This window comes from Anser anser (assembly GCF_964211835.1).
Source record: "Anser anser genome assembly, chromosome: 1".
Taxonomy (NCBI): Eukaryota; Metazoa; Chordata; class Aves; order Anseriformes; family Anatidae; genus Anser; species Anser anser.
In genome coordinates, this window is record NC_139720.1 from 128,936,173 (window position 1) to 128,957,376 (window position 21,204).

The 21,204-nt window shown below is 44.7% G+C and overlaps 2 protein-coding genes across 8 annotated transcripts in view; one reads left to right on the top strand and one right to left on the bottom strand.

Annotated features, from left to right (window-relative positions):
* Positions 1–18,198, top strand: part of SCML2 (Scm polycomb group protein like 2) — an 83,373-nt gene extending 65,175 nt beyond the window's left edge. For 6 of the 7 annotated variants that reach the window (XM_083843980.1, XM_083843984.1, XM_083843981.1 and 3 more), the window contains 3 exons: positions 3,855–4,136; positions 4,815–4,978; positions 6,521–18,198. In XM_083843980.1, coding sequence (XP_083700106.1) covers positions 3,855–4,136; positions 4,815–4,978; positions 6,521–6,646 — 572 coding nt within the window. In that variant the 3' untranslated portion in view covers positions 6,647–18,198. The remainder of the gene's footprint in view (positions 1–3,854; positions 4,137–4,814; positions 4,979–6,520) is intronic. The other variant, XR_014586733.1, reaches the window with a different exon arrangement.
* Positions 17,968–20,000, bottom strand: RAI2 (retinoic acid induced 2; the record flags this gene model as incomplete). Its single annotated transcript, XM_083844041.1, has 1 exon — positions 17,968–20,000. One exon carries the CDS (start codon positions 19,998–20,000, stop codon positions 18,354–18,356), a length of 1,647 nt encoding a protein of 548 aa, XP_083700167.1. The 3' UTR covers positions 17,968–18,353.
* Positions 20,001–21,204: the final 1,204 nt, after the last annotated feature.

The window sequence follows — 21,204 nt, forward strand, 5'->3', positions numbered from 1 at the left end:
GCAGTAACTGAGCATGCACGCGCTCTTAGTCTGCCTCGGGTGTGAAGTAAAGCATGCTGGTTTAAACCTCAGTGAGAGATCTATGAAAGAGTGGTTTTATTCTGCTTTTGCTACTTAACTAGTTAAGCCATCGTAATTTGTTGATGTGACTCATCCCATCTGATACATACTTTCTGTTGCTGCAGTATATTTGGATAATATTGCCAAAGGCTTTTTTGAAGCGAGATAGAGACTAGCTCTTTACTTCTTCATATTCCTTTTTTTTTTTTTTTTTGGAGGTTCTGGGGTCATTTTGTATTTATTAGCCTCAGCGTGGGCAGAAGGGTCTCTTTTTATGTGCAGATTAGAAGGTCACAGGACTACAGTTAGAGCAGAAGTGGATATCAAATTAAAATGTTCAAAGTGATAGTTTAATAAGAGTTACCATTTCAAATATTTTATATAATTGTACAGTAACAGCAACAATACCGAAATTAACAGTCAATGCAGAACTGTATCTTTCCTAAAGAAATACTGGGTTAGTTGTACAATATCTATGCAGTTAAATCAGGTATTTCTTGTAGGTAACTTCAGGAATAAGTGTAGAGCATTTAATTCTACTGAAATAGAGTTGTTTTAATTGGACAAAACAAGCATTTGAGTTAGAGCTGTATTCTCTTGTAAGAAATCTCCCTCAAAGAAAGCCAGCATGCACATACTGGTTTTTACGCCTTGTTGAGTAGTTTGATACTGGATCCTTTTTATAGATGAAGTCAGTGTATTCCTTAAAATGCATTCTAAAATCAGTAATTCATTACAAAGTGCAGTTACCTGGGTTGAAAAGAAAAATAAAGAAAGTTTTGCCATGGTTTCAGAAGTTTGAGTTTGTACTCTGTGTGTTTCAAGAGGCAAAGTATTCTCTAGTGTTGTGTTTCCCATTAGGGCAATGTCCTCTGCTGAAAATCTGGAGGTAATTTCATAGCGGTCAGTCATGGGTTGGTTAGCAAGAAAGATCTGCCCCTGAAAAGTTCTGGCTCTATTGAGACATAGTCGTCTTGAAAGAGTTGTTTTGAAATATCATTTGAACGCAAAATGGAATAATTGTGGGAAAGGGTCTTTCAAACAGCTCATTTTCCTTCTGATCTGCTCAGGGATATGTCTTGCAGATTTTGCTGTCTTTTCTGCTCACTAACAGTTTCTTCTTAAAGTTTTGTAAGATAAGAGAGAGGAAAGAGAAATAACTCAGTCTCCCTCCCCTTGAAAACAGAGTGTTCTTAGCACTGCAGCCAGTTACATCATGCAGTTATGTATGGCAGAACAACTGACTTCTTATTCCCGGAGGAGCTTCAAGAAAACAAAACGTCCAATTCCTGCTAAGGCCTTCAGTCCTAAACACTCTATTGTCATCCTTACAATTGAAACATAAGGCCATAAGGCCTTTTATTAGCTTTTTATTAATTTATCCACAGATCAGGCATTCTGCAGTGGAACCTCCCATGAAACAGGAAAAAAAGAACTGTTCGCTTTCCATACCATTGTTAAACACATCTGGTCAAAATGTTGAGGTAGGAAAAGCGTCATTCATTGCTCCATTGTTGGCAAGGCTCTGTTTGTCAGACATCAATTCTGAATCAGCTGTCAAACCAGTTGACCACTTCTTCAACAAGACTGCAGTTGGGTTTTGTTTGTAGAGAAGCTGGATGGATGGAAAGGGAGTGGATTGGATGGTGTAGCTGCCAGGCACAAACACCTGCTGTAAAAGATGATCGCCCCCTGCAATATGCCAGCATTCCCACCTTGCGTGTGAGACTGAGGATTTACATTAAGATAAAGTCAAATGCTAGTATCTTGGGAAAGAAAGCAGAGTCGATCTTTGCCATCCCTATTTACGATTGTTTACTTTAGGATATATAGCATCAGAGTGAATTCTGGCATATAATTGGAGTAAATACAATTAAATCCTTTTGTAATACAGTCAGTTTTAAAAATCTATGTCTTCAGAAATCACAGAAAGGATTGCTTGAAGCAATTATTTAAATCCCATATTTGGGACCTCTGCTTGATTACCATAAAAGTGTTCCTGCTTAGGACATTGCATGGGGTTGGCTGATACATGCTTAAATACTCCATTGCCTCCTTACTTCATCATACCTTTGAAGACCTCTGAAATCTGTATCTGTGTGTTCAGTTGAACCTTAGACACCTTCGTGTTGCTTTGCTGTAGCTAATTGAAATACCAACTCTGCCTTTTGGTCTTTGACTGAGATTCCTGTTAGTGTTCTCGTTCTCTACTGATCTAATGTTCTCTTGGTTTCCTTTAATTTTGTAGTGCTTATCATTAACTGCATCTGTTATTCTCTTGGAAATTGTATAGAAAGATGGCTTTTGGTTTCATTTTGGCAAGTTGCTGCAGCTACTTCAAGCTGACAAATAAAAAGGGGTTTGTTTTCTTTGAAAACCTCAGTATCCGCTGCTGTGCTTTTTTGATACAGATCTAACAAACTATAAAGTTTGCAGTGGTGGTTTTGGGGCTTGTGTACTTACAGGCTTCTTTATGCCACAACTATCAAGTTTAGTGAAAGATGTTACATCGTCTTGTAGATCTTGCTTTGCTGAATTCTCTAAGCAGGGAGCTGATTCTCTAATTGTCCTTGCCCCCCTTCGGGATTATGTTGTCTGAAGACCATTACTGCAAAATACACTTAATGTTCTTCACTAAACTTCACTTTTAAGCAGGTTTCAGGAGAGAACCTAAGGCCTCATGGAGCAAGTTAAACATGCTTGAGAAGCTCAGTCTGGTGTTGTTGGTTTTTGTTTGTTTTTTATTTTGTTTTGGTTTGGCTGGTTGATTTTTCTTTCTTGTTTGTTTAAGAAAAATGCTCTTCCTTTAGTTTTAATTCTGGTATATTCCCAACAAATGGTTGAAAGTTGCCATATAAGAAGAGTAATAAGAAGTATATTTTAGGAGCTTGTTTTCGCAGATTATACCAGTTATCCCAAAGAATATGCTACTTCACTAGCATATGTTTTATAACTTTGCTAAGAGTAATTTTCAAGATGGTAGTGTGGGGTTTACACTTCTGTGAACCTGTTAGCTATATTTTCCAGCTCTTAGCTCTCCTGCCAAAGCAGCATTTGTTTCATACAGATTTTTACATCATGCTTCCAACTTCCTTCTCAGGCTAGATGTTGGCCTGGTGCAAGTGGAGATGAGTCATATGAGGGCTAGAGAATGGAGTGGTGCACTCACTGGTCTTTAACTACACATAGATACAGCATTGTGGTCGGGGTGTATTGTGTTAGTGTGCATGTATCTGGGATTCACTGCCTTCTGTAGCTTTGCATGGAATTTGTTCAATTTTTAGTGATGGCCAGTGTCTCTGGACATGTTGGGATCTACAGATGATAATTGTCCACTTGTTTATGAAGTGATTCCCTCTGCTGTTTAGAACAAATTAAACAATTGTTAGTTAACATGAGAGTTTTTGTTTATATTAAAAAAAAGATCATGAAAATGCTTGCTGAGATTGCATATGCATTCATACTAACATCAGACAATTTAAAATTAAAAAACAATCCTTATGTCCCTGCCCTGTTCGTAATATTTAACAAATATATCTGAAATGATTTATGGAAGACTGTCTCAAACTTTACATGTTAGATCTTTATTTATTTATTTATTTATTTTATGTAGTAAGAGCCCAGTGATAACTTGAGGAAAAGGGCAACTGTTCTGCAGTAGTGCTAACCTCACAGGAGATTCATTGTCAGGCTTGGAACCTATAGTTATTTTTAGGAGAACGTAGCAAGGATTTAAATAACACAGTTACAAAGTCCGTTTTGAACAGATCGATGTGTTGTTGTTTTTCCTGTAGCGGAAACGTTACCTACAGAAGAAAACAGCACTTCCAAAGAACATCGCTTTTCTGAGGACTCTATGGATTCTGCACTTAATTCAGTAAATCCTTCAAGCCCGACCTGTCGAAATTCCACTGAATATCGTTCTTCAGGGAGCACAGCATATTACAGAAATTCCTTTCAGCCAGTAACTGCTACCTCAAATTCAGCCCCTGTCCTGCGCCGGCTCTCCTTGAGCTCTGCTGGGAACAGCAGTTTCTATGAAGTCAGTAGGAATCGAATACAGAGGAGGATTGAAGGTATGCTCTATGCCTAGGCTTTCCAAAGCATATAACAGCTTTTATTAACATACAAAGTCTGTGAGTTATGAATAAAGAAGTTCTTTGCCATAGAAAATAGGTTGCATATGGATTGAGATGTTGTGCTGTTGCCAAGCATGTCAGGCTTGTTAACGTAACTTCAAATGCAGAACTTCAGTCTATGAGAACTAATACGGTGGTGCAAGCCAGAGGGGTCTTGCCTGCTGCACTTTCCTGTAACTAGACCGGGCAGTTCTAGTTGCACGTAACTCACTTGCATGCAACTTATCAGCCATTACTGTGTCACTGAAATACGGGGATGGGGTTTCCTCCTGTCCCTCTGTCTGCACAGTTCAACTTGTGTTTGCCACATTCCCAAATACCAGAATCTTAAGACCCAGGAACCACATACGAGTAAAAGTAATCCCTCTAGGTGTGTCATACTGCTAATGTTTACGCTGCTGTAAATATCTGCAGTTGTATAAGGTATTTAAAGACAAATGGAGCAGTACAGTATTACTTGGAGGAAAATAAAACATCCTTCATCTTAATATATGGCAAAGAATGAATAATAAAAGCCTGTTGTTAATAGTAAGAATGTCTTATGTAAAATTAATTGTGTTATCCCTGTAAAGACTAGTGATACTTCCTCCTTTCGCAATATTTTTATCCTGAAAGCTGCAAGTTCCACAACTGGACCGGACCTGAATTCGCTAAAAAGGGAACCTTCAAGAATGTTGAATAAGGATCCTTCCACCTGGTCCATAGAGGAAGTAATGCGTTTTGTGAAAGAAGCTGATCCGCAGGCTCTAGCTCCACATGCAGAACTCTTTAGGAGACATGTATGATGCATATCCATTCTGTTCTAGTAGATTTTGTGTATCACATTAATCTCTTAGAATACAGCTTTCTTTTCTGTCACCATATTTGCAAGTGAAGGTAGAACAGACTCTACTCACTTGTGTAATAGAAGGAGGCTGAAAAAATATTTTTCTGCCTGAAACTCTTCCTGCAGTATGTTTTCTCTGTGTTCCAGCCCTGCTAGACATAAGCAAATACCCATTGCTTTCCAGCTCATGCAAGGCAGCATGATACTGGAACTCCTAACTTCTAATGGCCGGCACCCAAGGTGCCCTCTCACCCCTGGTACCTCTGGAGAAGATGACATTCTCACGTACAGTATGGGGCTTACATAGGTGACACCTCTCTAAGATGGTCTGTTTTGTAGACAGATTATCCCAAAGTAGAGAAGCTTTACCTGGTTACCTTTGCACTTGGTCATTAATATTAAAATTCAGGGGTTGAATTGAAATGTTTAATTTGTCTGTTTTGCCAGAAATACATAGAGTTTCCTAGGATCTAACAAGATGTAGTATTTAGAGAGAGAAACTCTTAAGCGTTGGTTTATGTTGCTTTTGGTCTCCCCTTTTCCTTCTCATTGTGCTTTTTTATGGCAGGTAGCTCAGCAAAGAGCTGCTTTATTATTTCGTTTTATATGTGGCCCTCCAAAAAGAGGTTGGCTTTCTCTTTAGTGGTATTTCACCCTTGTTCTGCACTGGCTCTTAACTAACAGATAAATCTCACATTAAGCTGAATTGAAGGGAAAATTCAAAGTAACTTTTTACAGAACTTCCTGTGTTATGTGTTAGTTATTCTTAGTTGTACAGCAAGACCAAATGTCAGTTGCTTTGTTGGGTTTATGTTTAAAAAAAAATAAGACAGAGTGGTTTTCTTTATGGTGTTTTAGGGAACTAATTGCCTGTCTACGGTATGTAATGCTACTAAGAGCTTGGGACTGCTATATTTCAGCAGCTTCTCAACCAGGCAGTTGCAATCTGCCTAAGTTGTCCTCGGTCTTGATCCTAACAATCTGTCTGCTTTAACCTGGATGTAGATCTGTCTTATTTCACAGATTCAGATGGTTTGTAACCCCTTCCTCTGCGTGACTATTTGCATGCACACGCCAAAACCCTCCCACAGCTGTGTTCAAGGTTCAGTGCAAGGCCTCAGTGCTCGGATCATTTAATCTCCAACTGCACAGACCTTCCTTTGCAGCTTTTTTTCTTTCCTTGACCCATTCTTTTTTTTTTTTCTTCTTTTTCCCAGCTGATACCTAATTTTGAAGGCTGTTTGTTCTTTTTTTTTTTTACTTACTGTAATTTTGTTTAGCATCTCACATACATTAATCTTACCGTAAAAATACTGAAATAAATTTCCCTTCAGTGGCCATGTGTAATTATCAAAGTACTGCACTAAGTTACTGCCTTATGAATGGTGGATACATTTTTACTACAGTATAAACAAATGCAATGTACTTTTCGGTGTTACCATGCAGATTGTTAAAGCAGTTGTGTGTTGTTGTGTTTGTTCTCTTCCTTCTGCAGGAAATTGATGGGAAGGCACTACTGTTACTGAGGAGTGATATGATAATGAAATATATGGGACTGAAGCTGGGGCCTGCCCTAAAGTTGTGCTACCACATTGAAAGACTTAAACAAGGAAAGTACTAGCCAATGGGGATACCACAGTGTGTGCTCATATCACACTAAGCTCTCAGGTTAACAGCCATCACCTTTATTTAAAAGTGTTTTGTTGCATAAATCATCTGTATTTTTTGAAGGTTCTCTCAAAATGTGAAGAAGATATCTAGGATAAAGAGGGAAAAAAGAAAATCTGTATTACATTCTAGTATTTTGTGAACTGTTTCAGGAAGTTTGCCGGGAAGGACTGAACTGTTGGTCACGCTGGCTGGGGAGCAGGTTGGGTAACAGTGCTGAAAAGCACATTTATTCTCTGTTGCAGACTTCAGCCCCAGTGCATTTGTATTTGGAACCAAAACAGCTGAATCCCAAAGGAAAAAACAAAAACAGCATCAGGTGTTAATAATTTTTGCAGGGGTGGCTGTAAACTTTTACATTGCGAGGAAAATGTAAAAGAGAAGGTCTCATCTCAGTAGTAAATACCGTGTCTGGTCCTCCAGCAGAGTCATACTCAGCTAGGTTTTTCTTCATAGATTTCCATAAAGGGAATAGCCATATGAACAGTTCGGGGGGGAGGGAAGTGTGGGGAGGGAAGCGTTGTGGAGAAGAGGGTTTAATACAAATATAAGCTTTTATAAAGTGTGATTATCAGTCCTTTGGAAAGTTACAAGGACAAATGTACGGTGTATTGTCAATTTATGCCGGTGATAATAGTTCTGTTTTATGGAAGATCATATTGGCTGTATAAACAGCCAGTTCTGGGACCGACGGATTTGACTGGAACAATGCATCCACGTTATAAACATTCCATCTTTTTGCTAAGTTCGGCATGGATACGCGTGTTCATGCTTTTATATATACATGTGTATGTGTCAGGGAAATGCATACTATATATATATGAAAATACACGTACACACTGTACATACGTGTTCAGTCTTTAATATGTACTTTGCACTGTGCCAGAGAGAACTGTACAATTTCTTGTTTGTTTTTTACCAGTAATTTTGGTCATGTACTGCTTTCATATTCATTAGCACCTGTTTAATTTGTTGTCCATTCTGAGTCAGAAGGTGACAAACAATCAAAGGGTGGATTTACTCCTACAGGCAAAATCCCTGTACTATGCAATACTCCTGGTTATTCATCACTTAACTCTGAGCCATGTGTTCTGGTGTATTTCTGAAAACACTTGTTTGGTTCTGATGTTTTGGGCTTATATTTCCTTTCAGGAAGTGCTACTATGTAATTGACAAGCCTGTTTAGGGTAAATTTGGTGCTGTTCGTGTAAGCTACAAGAACCAGTGGTGATAATGAACCAGTTTGTTGTCACTGCCAATTGTAATATACATCAGGGATAAGAAAATGTACTTTCTGTGTAGGAGACTGAATGTACTGTATGTAATAGTGCAAGTGATGAAAACTATTTGCTAAGGAAGATGTAGTCCTAAATTGGTAGGTTTTATTATATTTCTTATTGCCTTTTTATATGAAACTATATAGTAAAAATGTATTTTTTACGAATCCTTTTTCTGAAAATGCCTTGTTTTACCAATACTCTGATACTCCTCAGGTTTCAGCAGAGATACTGCTGCAAAATAACATTTTTTGTAGCTTACAAGTGTCCGAGAATTTTGTTAGTTTAAGTGACTGCAATGCAATTTTAATTTAGCAAGTCATTCGGGCTTCGAGGATTGTTTTTATTATTCCATCATTAGACGTTTGCCACTAAAGGTTATATCTGTTGATTTTTTTTGCATATCTTTTGTGGTGCACGTATGCTTGGATGAATAATACAAGCACGCTCTTTATAGTAAGAAAAGGTCAGAGCATTGATTGGAGAAAGAGCATATTTTCTCTTTGTGTTCGGAAAATATTGACTTGATTGTTGGTAAAACCATGTGAAAGTTACAGTTACATTGTGAGGAAAACATAATGCCCCACGTGTTGAGTATAGTGTTCAAACCTTACTTCTTCGATGCTTTCTTATGCTGAATTTCAGAGTTCTTTAGCTTAAAAGAAGTACTGCTCATACGATTTAACTGAAAACAGCTCTAATTTTTTAAATTGCCATTGGCATAGGAGAAACAAAGATGTTTAAAATTTCTGTTTGGCTTTTATGGAATGAACTTTTTGTACATGGTACTATGATGGGTATAAATATTAGTTCGAGGCTTTGCGTGCACCCAGGTGCACAGGGATTACTGTGAAGTTACAGACCAGGATTTCACCATGCGCTACAGTGTGAGATTCATGCGTTCAGAATGTTGCAGCAGAATATATTTTTTATTCTTTATTTTCAATGGGATGTTCTTATCTATAAACAGCAATAAAATAGTTTGTTCATTGTTGTCTGTTTTGTTTTATGCATAAGCACCATCTGCGTGGGCAAGGGTAGCTGACATACCTGGCATTTGGCAGTTCGTGACAACATCTGATGTGAGGAAGCTTTAATCAGAAGGATAAAATTGTTCCAACATAGTTTGTCTGAAGCAATTAATATTTGAATTTGGGTTGGTCTGTGCTTTCAAAATAACTATTCAGGAATATATTCAACTATTTAGTTTTGAATATAGTGTATTGCTGCTTAGAGTTTACAGAATTCTCATAGAAATCACTAAGGGGAAGAGACTCCTAAAAAGTGAGTTTGTCCTGTGTTCAGGTGAAGACCTGAACTATTTTTTTAAAAGCAGTTAATACCAGTAGGTTTAAACTTCATATACTTTAGGTTTTACTGTTAATGTTTTAGAAAAGTCTGTTGTTTTGATGCCTCTCTGCAGTGATCTGCCTGCGTTTGAGAAGTAATGTTAATTGGATTAATGGTAACCTCAGATACTTCACAGGCAAGTTATGGAACTTGGAAATAACAACAGTCCAGAGGCATTTTGCATCTGTTCTCCCAAAAGATAGTGAATATCTTTTTGGTGCATATTCAGTATAAAAGACAACATGGTGTATTGTCTTTGTTCTTCTGAGTTGCTTTTCTATCAACAGGGATTCATCTGCTTATCTGGTTCTGTATCTTGTAAGTCTCTCGCGAGGCAGTGCTGTGACTCATCAGTGCACGGTAAGATCTCTTCTATGTAAAATTAAAATGCAGCTGCTCCAGGAGGGCTGGCAGCTCTCACAGCCCTTGTTGCAGAAGACTCATGCAATATGGAAATTGAAGAATACTGCATGGCGGGGCGATTGCACCTCACGGTTGACGCTACAGCACTTCTAACAAGTTTGTTGTAGCTGTGTACATGTTGTAGGACTGTTGCAGGAATGACAATGAAAGACAGCAACGTCGCATTGTAAGTGTTGGCTGAAAGGATGGAAAATCTTCCCATTTTTTGTCTACACCACTTAAGTGACTTTTATGCCAGTTGCTCTAAAACTGTATGATTTTTAAAGCTTGTTCTCGTGTAGACTTCAAATAGTAACTGGAAGTAACAATTGTGTAGAAAGTTGTAGAGAAAGCAAAGTGAAGAAAGTGTTTCTAGGTCTGTCCCCTATCTGCTCTGTTCTAAGTAGGAGTTGAGGAGTGCAGTCTGTTTTAGTGCAGCGTCATGTGACTAAAACAGATTTTAGAAGTGGATAGCAGTATTTTTTTTTCTTTGATCGATTAGCTGTTCACATAATAGAGTTAAATGAATGTTTAGTTCCAACATTAGATGTGTGAACCTGGTCTAAAAGTTACAGGCATCTTCGTGTTTCTCTTGCTGCTTAAGCTGAATTGAAGCTATATAGAGAGAGGCTGGCTTGGTTTGAAAAAAAAAAAGGGAAAAAAGACCCCTTGAGATCAATTTCGGAGGTCATATATTCCTCCTTTCTTTTTTTATTGCATGTAAAACTATTGGAGTGAGTAAAAAGTGCTTGCTTGGAATTGCCTAAGTGATGCAGGGAGGCAGAAACTGATTCACATCCATTTCTCTGGTGAAATGGTTGCTGCTTTTTTCTCAAGCCTTGATTGTAATCTTTTGCTCTGTAAAGCTTACTGACTAGTCCATAGATCGTGGGATCCTGTTCCCAAACCGTCTGTGTTCCTGTTGTTTCTAAGATCACGCAGAGCCATTTTGAGGCTTTATCTTAAAATCTGAAGTCTGTTGTAAGCTCACTGTGTTTTGAGTCAGCAACTTTGAGACATTTTATGTCGTGATTTATTTATTTATTCATTTTTACAGTGGAAACCCCAGAGATTCTTAATTTTAAAACAGCAAACACATGTATTTTAAAAGATTCTCCTCTGACTGTTTGCTTTATTTGTAAGAATAAATTCTTAGTGCTGTGGCTGTGGAGATGATGGGAGACCTGTATATGCTTAAAGTATGCCATTACAGTGGTCCAATAGGCTTTTAACTCCCTCACTTACATGAATCATCCATCCTTGTCCTAGCAGATCATTTTGATTAGCTGTAATTTGTCCCATCTGAATCAGCATTAGCTCCCACCAGCCCCGGAATCTCCCAGCCCTGCTGTACAATCTAGGGAGTCCTTCCTGAGCTGCTTCTCCCCTTAGCTTTATGGACTGCTGCTAGTTTTATTTCAGCTTTCATTATCTGCCATGGAACTGTTTAGTGCTGATAGTGAAGGCTGCACACCGGCACCTCTTTTCTTGTTAAAATACATGAAGACATTTTCATCCACCGAGATTCACTTTTCAGCCTCCGAAATCAAAGCCCTTCCAGGACAAATCGTGTGAGCAAACAGATGCCAGTGCAAGAGGAAAGGGAGCTCGCATCCCGTGTTGTGTGAACAGACAAATGTGAACAGATGTACAGCTTGAAGCTGGCAGAAACACACTCCTGCCAGTGATTCCTTTCTAGTTATGACAGCTGGAAGGAAATGAATACACCACAAAACCACCATGATAATTGCCATTACCCTGTGCTGGCAGTCTCAGCAGTGAGGTCAAGAATGGGGAAGACAAAGACTCATCTACCCTCCCAGGTGGAAGCTGAGGCAGATTGGCAAGGCACTGGGAAAACCTCAGTGAATGGTGGTGCACCTCAGTCTGTTTTTCAAGTGCAAAAGGCTGTGATTTTACTAGATTTCTCATTTTCTCATATGTGGATTTTTTCCCGTTAGTTATGGCAGTGCTCTGTTCCTCCAAGCGATTGTGTTAGCGCTGTTGAGATCTGAGTGGAGTTTTCAGACAGGTCTGAACAATTCTTCCCTCAACTTCCATCTCCACAAACCAGTGCAGCCAAGCAGGTCTTCTCCTACCGGAGAGCCTCTATTTTGAGGGAAGGGTCTTCGCGTGTGCTTCTTGCTCCTGCATGTTTTGAAAAATAAGGAGAGGGCTCTGCATCTTGACTGCATAATCCCAGTGTAATGTGCTATTGCTACTGATTTCTTTCCTTGCCTGGGAATGCTGATGGTGCTCTGTTAGAAGCAGAGGCCTCTCACCCGAGGCAGTGTTACTCAAGGTGTGGTCTGCAAAGTGCTTTCCATTTGTCAGGCTGTCTTTTAATTGCGTGTGCTTGCATGAACACAGTAGTGGGGAGAGCAAAATTAAATAGATTCTCAGTTCTAATCTAGCCTTGGTTTATCCCTGTGCTTTAGGGGTGAGCTACTAGATAGGGCATTGCTTTGAGGTGCATGTCCCAAGGAGGCTACTTGGATCTCCAAGGCCTAGAAGAAATACGGAGGCCTCCTTGGAGATCCAATTCATGTGAAACTGGGGTAAGGGGAGCGCAGAACTAAATCATATCCATCGTGCTGCAACAGCTAGCTTAAATTTGGACTCAGTTGACTTTTCTCTTGTTCTGCTGCCCATGCTGCACGCTAGGCAAGATCTTCAGTCTAGCGTGCTTCCATTTTTGTGTCCTGCATAGACTCTGATTCACAGGAGGAGCACTCCGTCCTCGTCCTCTCTTGCTTGCTCTACAGAGAGCTGCTTTCCCTTCTCCATGGGGGATCTGTTTTCCTTCTGTTTCACCACTGTAAGCCCAGAGATGCCTTTGGACCACCTAAGCAACGCACCAAAATAGTATTGGGGCTGCGCCTGAGATGACAACTTCTGCTTATCAGGCTCAGTGGGCAGTGGTGGCTTTTTTGTGGGTGTGGGTTTTTTGTCTTGCTTTGTTTTAACTTAATGCTGCTTTGTGTTCTCTGTATATTTTCAAGGGACCAGAGCAAAGAGTGCTCAGCTCAGCCAAAGGGAACGTATTACTTCCATATATCTTTGCGTTCACCGTAGTGTATTAATTGTAAACTGTCTTTGGGTTTGTGTTTGGCTACGGGAAACGAACAGGTTGGGGAAAGTTTAAATGTTTTGAAAGAAAACAGAAATGGAAGGCTGGGATGAGTGATACGGATTGTGTGCAATAAACATGGGAAGGAAAATATATGAAGAATGAAGTAATGGAAAATTGGAGGAAAAGGAGGAAACCAGGTGGAGGTACTGGCTTACCCTGTTTCAGATTTGGATGCACTGATTGCTGAGTCATAGCTAATGTCTTTTGACTACTTGACCTGGGATTTCAAGGAGGAGAGTTAGAGGTTAACGTTTTGAGCCACGGAAGGGGTATGAAATATTTTTATCTTGTGTCAAAATGGACAGTTTTCTCCCTTTGTTTTGCTGTTCACCGGTTGCAAATCATAATTTGTCTCTTCAGCGTGAGTGCTGTGGTGTTTGATTAAAGGAAAACCCACGGGCCTGTCAGTGACATCACATGCCAAAGACTTCTTGAGAAGATTTCATCTGAAAACATGGGCTGAGTACTTGGCATTCCCTGTGCAATTTGTGGGGCTTCCTCTCTTTCTGTCCTTTAATTGCTTCTTCCTAATTGAATGAGCGACTGCTACAAATTCACTCTTGATGTGATTTCTTTTCAAGTCACACCTGCAGAGGAGTACAGGATGGGGTTTAATTTCATATAACTTCGTGTCTTCATATCCTAATTATGTCTAGACTGTCTCTCACTGTAGTCCACGTAGGTCTAGTTGACTGAGTTCAGGGTAGGAGTGATCTGACCAGACACCGACATCTGCTTCACGAGATCAGTAGCTCTCCTGACTCCCTGGGTTTTATTGACACGGTTCCTGGTATCTGTCACGGGAGCCCCAGTGCCCATCCTGCTGAACTCCAGCATGCGAACTAGTTTCCCATCGAAAGTGCTGTTTGTTTTCAGTAAAATGGAACAATCCCTTACTCGAACCCTTCATGAAAGACCTACCTGGCATTCAGAAGGAAATGCTTAGGTGCACATTTTGCTAAACCACAGGCTTCTGGCAAAGTCCCATGGTCTGCCGCACAAGGGGTCTTACTCAAAAGTCCAGATGGGCCAGAGTATCTGCCCCCAAAATTCAATGCGCTGAGAATATTGCTGCCCCTAGATCCTCTTTGTTGCACGCTTTAAGCGAGAGGCGTGTGACGGTGCTCCAGGTGGCGAAAGGCAGACAGCAGCCTTTCATCAGGCTTTGCCGTCCAGTGGGGCAGCTTCGTGGCTGAGCCGTGCAGGTCTCCAAGGGCACTCTCATGTCTCCAAGACGTGGACCAAGCTTTCAAGGTACTTACTTTGAATCCTTCACTTAGAGGATGAAAAATCCACTCGATACCTTTACAACTTGGAGTGCAGGTGGCGTTTCACTCTTTTCCCTTTGATCGGGTCTCAACAGACAGGAAATGACTTCTGTAGCAGCAGCTCCCACCATTAATAGCTTTCCTGTGCCTACTGATGGGACTTCTAGGGCTTTCTTTGCACTTCTAGGGGTTTTCTCGCAGTACCTAAGATCCAGCGGGAGGGAGCTCCTTGTTCCGTGTCGCAGTGACGCACCCTTCGGTAGCTTCGGTCCGTGAGGTGCCAGACTTGGACAAAACGTTGCCCATCATCCCTGGTTCTTAAGCAGAGAAGGATGGGAACGCTGGCGAGGAGGATGTGGTGAGAAGGATGATATTAAAACAATGCAGAAAATGTAGCCGTTCTCAGACAGCTGTGGGCTGGGGAACATTAGTAATCCCGGGAGCCAAGGGGGGGCTGGGCACGGGCTGACGGGGATGCGGTTTGCATTACCAGTGCTTCCTGCAAACATGGACTTCTTTACAGTGAAAGCTAGTGCTTTACCTGGGAAGCAGAGCTCCCTTCTAAACACTCTATTAGCTCGTATCCTGCCATTTGCTCTTTTAATTCTCCCCGCTTTGTTTGAAAGTACCCCAGTAATTTCAGTACTGAGATCTTACGCTGTTATTACAGGAGAGCTTGGGGGATATGGCCACGAAACAGTGCTAAATATTTTAGTGGTTAGTAATTTTTCTCCCCAAACGTGTAGAAATGTTTCAGATGGTTCAACAACAGAATGGATTTTCCTAGCAGGGGTGGGATACCAGGATTTTAACAACTGTGGAAAAACATGTTTTCTGCACTGGAATTAGGGGATTTGTTTGTGTGCGCAGGACAGCCGCAGGGTACTCTGAATTCAGCAAACTTCAGTATTGGCAAATTTGTGGCATCATCTAAGAGAAATGAAACTTTCAATAAGCACGGGGGGAACCACCGAAAGAAGTGAAAGGTGAGTAAAAAAGCAAATTTCACAACTTCACATCACTACTGTAGTGGTGGCAGGCTGGCCGAAGGCAGGAAGGCAGGACCCCATCCCAGCCAGCTGACAAGAAGGCCTTTGCCCGAGCACTTCAGCGTGTTTTTATAAACTTGAGCACAGAGAGAAACCAAAACATCTGGCACCAGGATATTGTGTAATGTTGATTTATGCTATTTTCATTGTCTGAGATTCTTGGTCAGGGCTGCTAGCGAGTGGCATGTTGTCAGATCGCTGTCCTGAGGTGCCTCTGCGCGAGCGGAGGGGCACGGCCTGCCCGAGGCGCTCCCGTGGGTGCTCAGCGGCCACCTCTGCGCCCGTCAAGTTTCCCATTTGAGCTTCAAGCGTGCGAGGATTGAATGAATTCGGTGATCTCCTGCGGGCCAAACCTCTGCAGGGATGTGCAGGACAGTGTGGTTTATCTGGCGTGTGGTTTATGCGTGCTGCGTTGTGCGTGTGACGTGATGTTCAGCCTCTCCCCCTGCTCTTGTGTCTCAGCTGCCTTCAGCCCAAGGAAGCGCTGTGCTTGCTGCACCCCGTGCTCGCCTTCCCTCCTGCTGCTGATGCTGTGTGTCCCGGGGGCGCGTTCTGTGCAGCTGGCAGCTTCCTCCTCAAATTTGGCATCTTTGGGTTCCTTCACCTTCCTTCACCTGACAGCAAATGGATGGGAAGGGAAACCACCCCCTCTTCCCTCATCCCTAATAAAACCCACACGCAAAGCCCCAGTTAAAGGAAACTTGGAGCCAGCACAGGTCGCCCTTGAGGGGCTGTGCTGCTCCTCTCTCTCTACCTGGCATACACCCATCGTTGTAAAACATCCTCCTCCTGCCATTACAGCTTAATGACTTTCCCTTCAACGTCACGCGCGGCATTAACGTCTCCATTAACAGCCACCAGAAACGGAGGCTCCATATATCACAAGCGCAGCTCCCCAGCCTTCTCCTCACGCACAAGTTTCAGAAGCAGTTAAAGCGTAGCCGTGGAGGAAACTAATGGCCCGATATACAAATCCTGTAATCGCTGCTAGCAGCAAGGAGGAGGAGGAGGAGGTGGAGGTGCTCGATCTTGGTGTCGTTAAGTGCGTCGTTCTGTGGCCGCCTCTCCCCCGTGCTGAGGGGATGTAGGACTCGTGCTTCACCCGCGAGTGGTGGTGGGAGGCGAATGGTACCTGCGTGGATGGATGAGCCCAGCCCCGTCTGCGGGCACCTTTCCAGTGGGGAGTCTCCAGGCCCCCTGTGGCAAAAAGCCTCAGCACCTGCAGCCAGCATCGCTGACGGGCGCTGCCCTGGCATGGGCCTGGGAAAAAAAAATCCACTCTCAGAAGATCTCGATGCCCTGAGCCCGGCCCCGCGGAGGCAGCGGGGCAGGGACAGGGGGGACGGCCGTCCCAAGGGGTTTAGAAATCCTCAGCCTCAGCACTGCAGCAGCCATGAAGTGACACATTTCATCAGCGCAGTTTCTTGGAAGGAACAAAACAAAGTAGCAGAGCATTTTCAATTAAGAACGAAATTATTTAAAAAACTGCTGTCAGATGGCAAAACATTAATGAATCCATCAGCGCTTTAAGCTCTTCTGAACGTCTCTGGTTCTGGCAGCTTTGGGGAAAAACAAAGGCTTCAAAAATATTTAAAAAGCGAGAGTATGACAGAATTTGATGCTGCGTAGCATCCCTGCCATGTGAAAATTCCTGATTTTTCATATTAAGCAAGAGGGCTGCAATAACTCAGCCCAGAAAGAGAGCAGCAGAATGCCCTTCCTGACTTCCGAAGCCGGGGGCATTTTCTGGATAGTGAATTGGCACCTTCCTCACAAGTTTCAACAGATTTTGGGATGACGCCAGCGCCTGAGGATGGGATTTCTAAGCCAGAAGCTGCTGCTTTGGCCAACTTATTGCAAGAACTACTGCAACGGCCTTCCCAAAGCTGCTCAGGATGGGGCTTGGAAGTAGTTTGGCTGCTGAGGGGTGAGGGAAGGCACGCTTGGTGTGCTGCGTTGCCCAGGTGATGGGTTTACAACTGCTCCTTTTGCTTAGACAACACTGTTCTGGGAACATGGCATTTGAAATAATAACGAAGAGTTTTTCTACCCACCAGGTATAGCCACACACGGGCAGTGTCTCCCCCCCCCAGAATTGATCTCCTGCTCTCGCAGCCCTTCTTCCCTGGGGATGGGTTTTTAGACGTGAGCCACCTGAATTTAACAGCCAATGTACAAGAAGGCGTCTCCAGCTGATTTCCACACACAAAGTGCAAAACCGTCACCTACCAGAACGTTTATTTGAATTGTACATTCACATTTCTCCATTGACGTGGGCGGCTTGTACACTGTCAGGTAATAAAGTTACATAGTCTGCTCTTGGATGTGCATTGACTTCAGCCATCAAAGAAAATTGTAAAACTAACAATAAACAACTTTTCCATGTATCTATAGTCAGGCTGGGAAAAATTATGTGACTTTTCCTTACCACCACCCTTCCCCCCGCGGCAACCAAATTCCCCCGAATTTTAGGATTTTTCTCTTTTACATAGCTGCTAGTGTTACTTAGCATTTTAAAGCTGCATCTCTGGCGCTGAAGCTGGCATTCGGCCTGCGCTGGGCTGTTCCGCTCGCTAACCCTCGCTTTGGCTTTTCCGAAGCTCGTCCGGGTGCACCGTCACCGGCCGCTCAGAAGCGCTCTCCGACCGTGCCCCGGGACAAGATAATTTTTCGTAGCCTGGCGATGTTAACATTTTAGGGCTGTCACAAGTGAGCTGCAGTGCTTTATGGTTTACAGACTTTTGCCAGACCTCTTCCGTGTGGCGAAAGCACTTCAGAAATGACAGAGATAGCGCAGCCGATCAGCACGTACAAACATTTATTTTGAAATTTCCATTCTAACCGTTATGAAGAATTACATCATCAAAGCACTTTATGGCAGTGAAAATAGCTCTTACCCCTCTGACTCATCCGTTACTCCATTAAAGCTGCAAAATGTGCAATCTGCTTGAAAAATAGGTTGCTTTTTATTCAGTTTCCCATGAAAAGTCAAAATTCAATAACAAAAAAAAAAAAAAAGAAAGAAACCCAGCTTATAGGGACTCTACATCTGCTCCTCTCCCCCTTCCCCCAAAAATAACTTACAAAGATAGTTTAAAGTTTTAAATGAGTTTAAAACCAAGTGCATCTTTTTTATTATTTTTTTTTCCATAATAATCTTAAAATTCTAAAAACCCATAATTTACTTTCTCGGAAAAAAGGCAGCGAGCCGTTGCTTCTTGATTGGAAGAATGTGTATTTCGGGCGAGTTCATTTTCTTTAGCTTTACGCTCCTGTTCTTTACAGGTTTCCTAAGCGCCTCGGCGTTGTCCCGGGGCTCGGGCTGGCTCTTCACGTCATAGCACTGCAGCACCGAGTCCTGGGGCATGTCCCTTTTGAAGGAAAAGTTTTTGGTGGACACTCCCGACAGGCCCTTGATCTTGCCGCAGAAGATGGTGGGCACGGCGTCCTTGACGGAGACGATGACTTTGGCTGTCTGCGAGGTGCTGACGATCTCGATGTTGTTGCCGCCGGCCTTGGGCTCGCAGGCCGCTCGCCCCGCCGGGTCCACCAGCCACTTCTGCGGCGGCCGCAGGAGCTCGCCCGGCCCGGGCCCCGCCGCCCTCACCTCCGCCTTGCCCGCGGCCTCTGGTGCTTTGGAGGGGGCGAAGGGGGCGGCCGGCAGGGCCGGGGGGCTGCCCTCGGCTGCGGGGCTGGTGCCGGCCGCCTCCCCTTGGGGCCCCCCCGGCTTGCGGCAGGAGGCGAGGGACAGGTCCAGCGCCCCGTCCTCGGGGGACGGTGGTGGCGGCGCGGCCTCGCCGGCACGTGGCGCGGGCGGCCCTTTCATGGAGAGGTCCAGCGCCTCGTTCTCGCTGCCCATCTTGATGACGGTGTGGCGGCTCAGCTGGGAGAAGTCCCGCTGGTGGACGAGGTCGAAGGGCTTCGTCTCCTCCTTCTCCAGGGGGGTCTGGGTGCCCTTGCAGGGCTGCGGGGTGAAAAGTGGGGGCTTGGGCGGGTCGGGGGCCACCTTGGACTCGGCGCCGTGGGGCACAGGGATGGGGACGGGGATGGGGATGGGCACGGGCACGGGCAGGGGCACGATGACGGGGTAGGGCACCAGCAGCGTGGCGGGGGGCACCAGCGGGGACAGGGGCGAGCTGAAGGCCTGGGGCGGGAGGGCGGTATAGTCAGGGGGTGGCTGGCAGGGGGCCGAGCCCAGGGCGCCCTGCCCCGAGGGGAAGAGGTCCTGCAGGACGGCAGCGAAGCCTGGCGTCTGAAAGACGGGCGGCAGCACGGGCTCCTGGCCTGGGCCAGCGGGCTTGGGGTCCAGGAGCTGGGGCTGGCTGACCGGGGCCGAGGAGCCCGGGAAGAGGCCGCCGTGCAGGGGGCTGGCGGGGCAGGCGGCACCGGGGGGCAGCACCAGGGGCGAGTTGAGGTGCTGGAAGACGTGCTGCTCCAGGAGGACGGGCAGCGGGACGGGGCCCTGCGTGGTCATGACGTAGGGGGTGGCGTTGCCGGCCGGCATCTGCGGGGCGGCGCTGCCGGCCACCTGCAGGTGGATGGGCAGGACGACGGGGCTGTCCCCCAGGCAGATGGGCTGCAGCACGGTGGCCGCCACCTTCAGCGCCACCCCGCTCTGCGACTCGGCCGGCGGCGTCAGGATGGAGGGCGCGGGGACGGTCACCAGCGGGGACAGGGCCTTCTTCATCAGGTCGGCCGAGTTGATGTTCCAGGCCTCGGCCGTGATCAGCTGGGCCACCCCGTTCTCCAGCTTGTTGTTGGCCATGGCCGCCGGCGGGCTGGTGACGTCCATGGGCAGGTTCGGGGTCTCCTTGTACAGCTCCTCCATGTCGCAGGGCTTCGGGGCTCCGCGGGCGCCGCGCTCACATCGCCATCAGCGGGACCCACCGTGGCTCGGGGCTGCCAGGGGCACCGGCACCGACATAGCTTGGCCTGTGAGGCAGAAACATGGTTTAGGCACTGCATAAATCTCCTCCTTAACATAATATTTGCGACTGCCTTGAAAGACCCTGTCGCCAAAGGAAGGCCGTTAAACGTTTCCACGCTTCAGGGTAACGGCTCCACAACGCACTACAGTAATATATACATAGATGCTGTGTATACAGACATCCCTGAGTGCTGCACAAAGAGTTTTGAGGAACTTATATTTAGCCGTAAACACAGATAATTTAAAAGGACTCCAGGGCTGACTGCAGTCAGGACACCACCCCTCCTGCAGGCAGGCTAACCCAAGGGCTCAGGCGCTGCGTTTTACAGTTTTAAACAAAGCTTCACATAATGACAGCGTACGGCAGAGCCCAGAGACAGCGCACTGCTTTAACTCAGCAAAAGCACAAAAACAAACATTTCTAAAAATACACATCTCCGAAATGTTCCGCCGTGGGCAGAGGGTCCTCAGTTCCCCTGCAGGAGCCGCCCCTTGTTTGTCCTGCAGGGATTCACCAGCACGGGTCAGGCCATCAGTGTGGCACCTCCGACGGGTCACAAAGCAGCCCGGCCACGCTCCCCCCGATGGGAAGAAGCCCAAAGCAAAACCCAACCAAAACCCGGCACCTGCCCCACTCAACGCGGGCAGTTGCTCGAACCAGACACCTGGTTCAATAAAAGACACCGGGAATAAAAATCAAAACGACTTCAAAGCTACTTTGCCAGCCCACGCTTTCATCTAAACCAAGCAAATGTCAATGGAAAAAAAGGGCAGAGATTGTTCCTGTTTGTGATGGCAGTGAAATTTGCAGCTTATTTCCTACAAAGATGAACACCCTGCCCCCCCTCCAAAAAAAAAAAAAAATAATGATGCTGTGCATTCATTTATTTAGAAGGGTAAATAATTTACGCCTGCAGACTTTGCCTGGAGGACCGCCACGCCGCCCGTGCCACTCCTGAAGTGAGCAGCGCATCCTGCGGTAATAATCACCATGGAAACTTGTCCATTTTTAACTCTGTTACCATGGGGAAGCACCAAAAGCACCCCAAATTTACATTTTTCACCTGCACTCAATTGCATCCTGCTACCCAAGAGCGAACTGCAC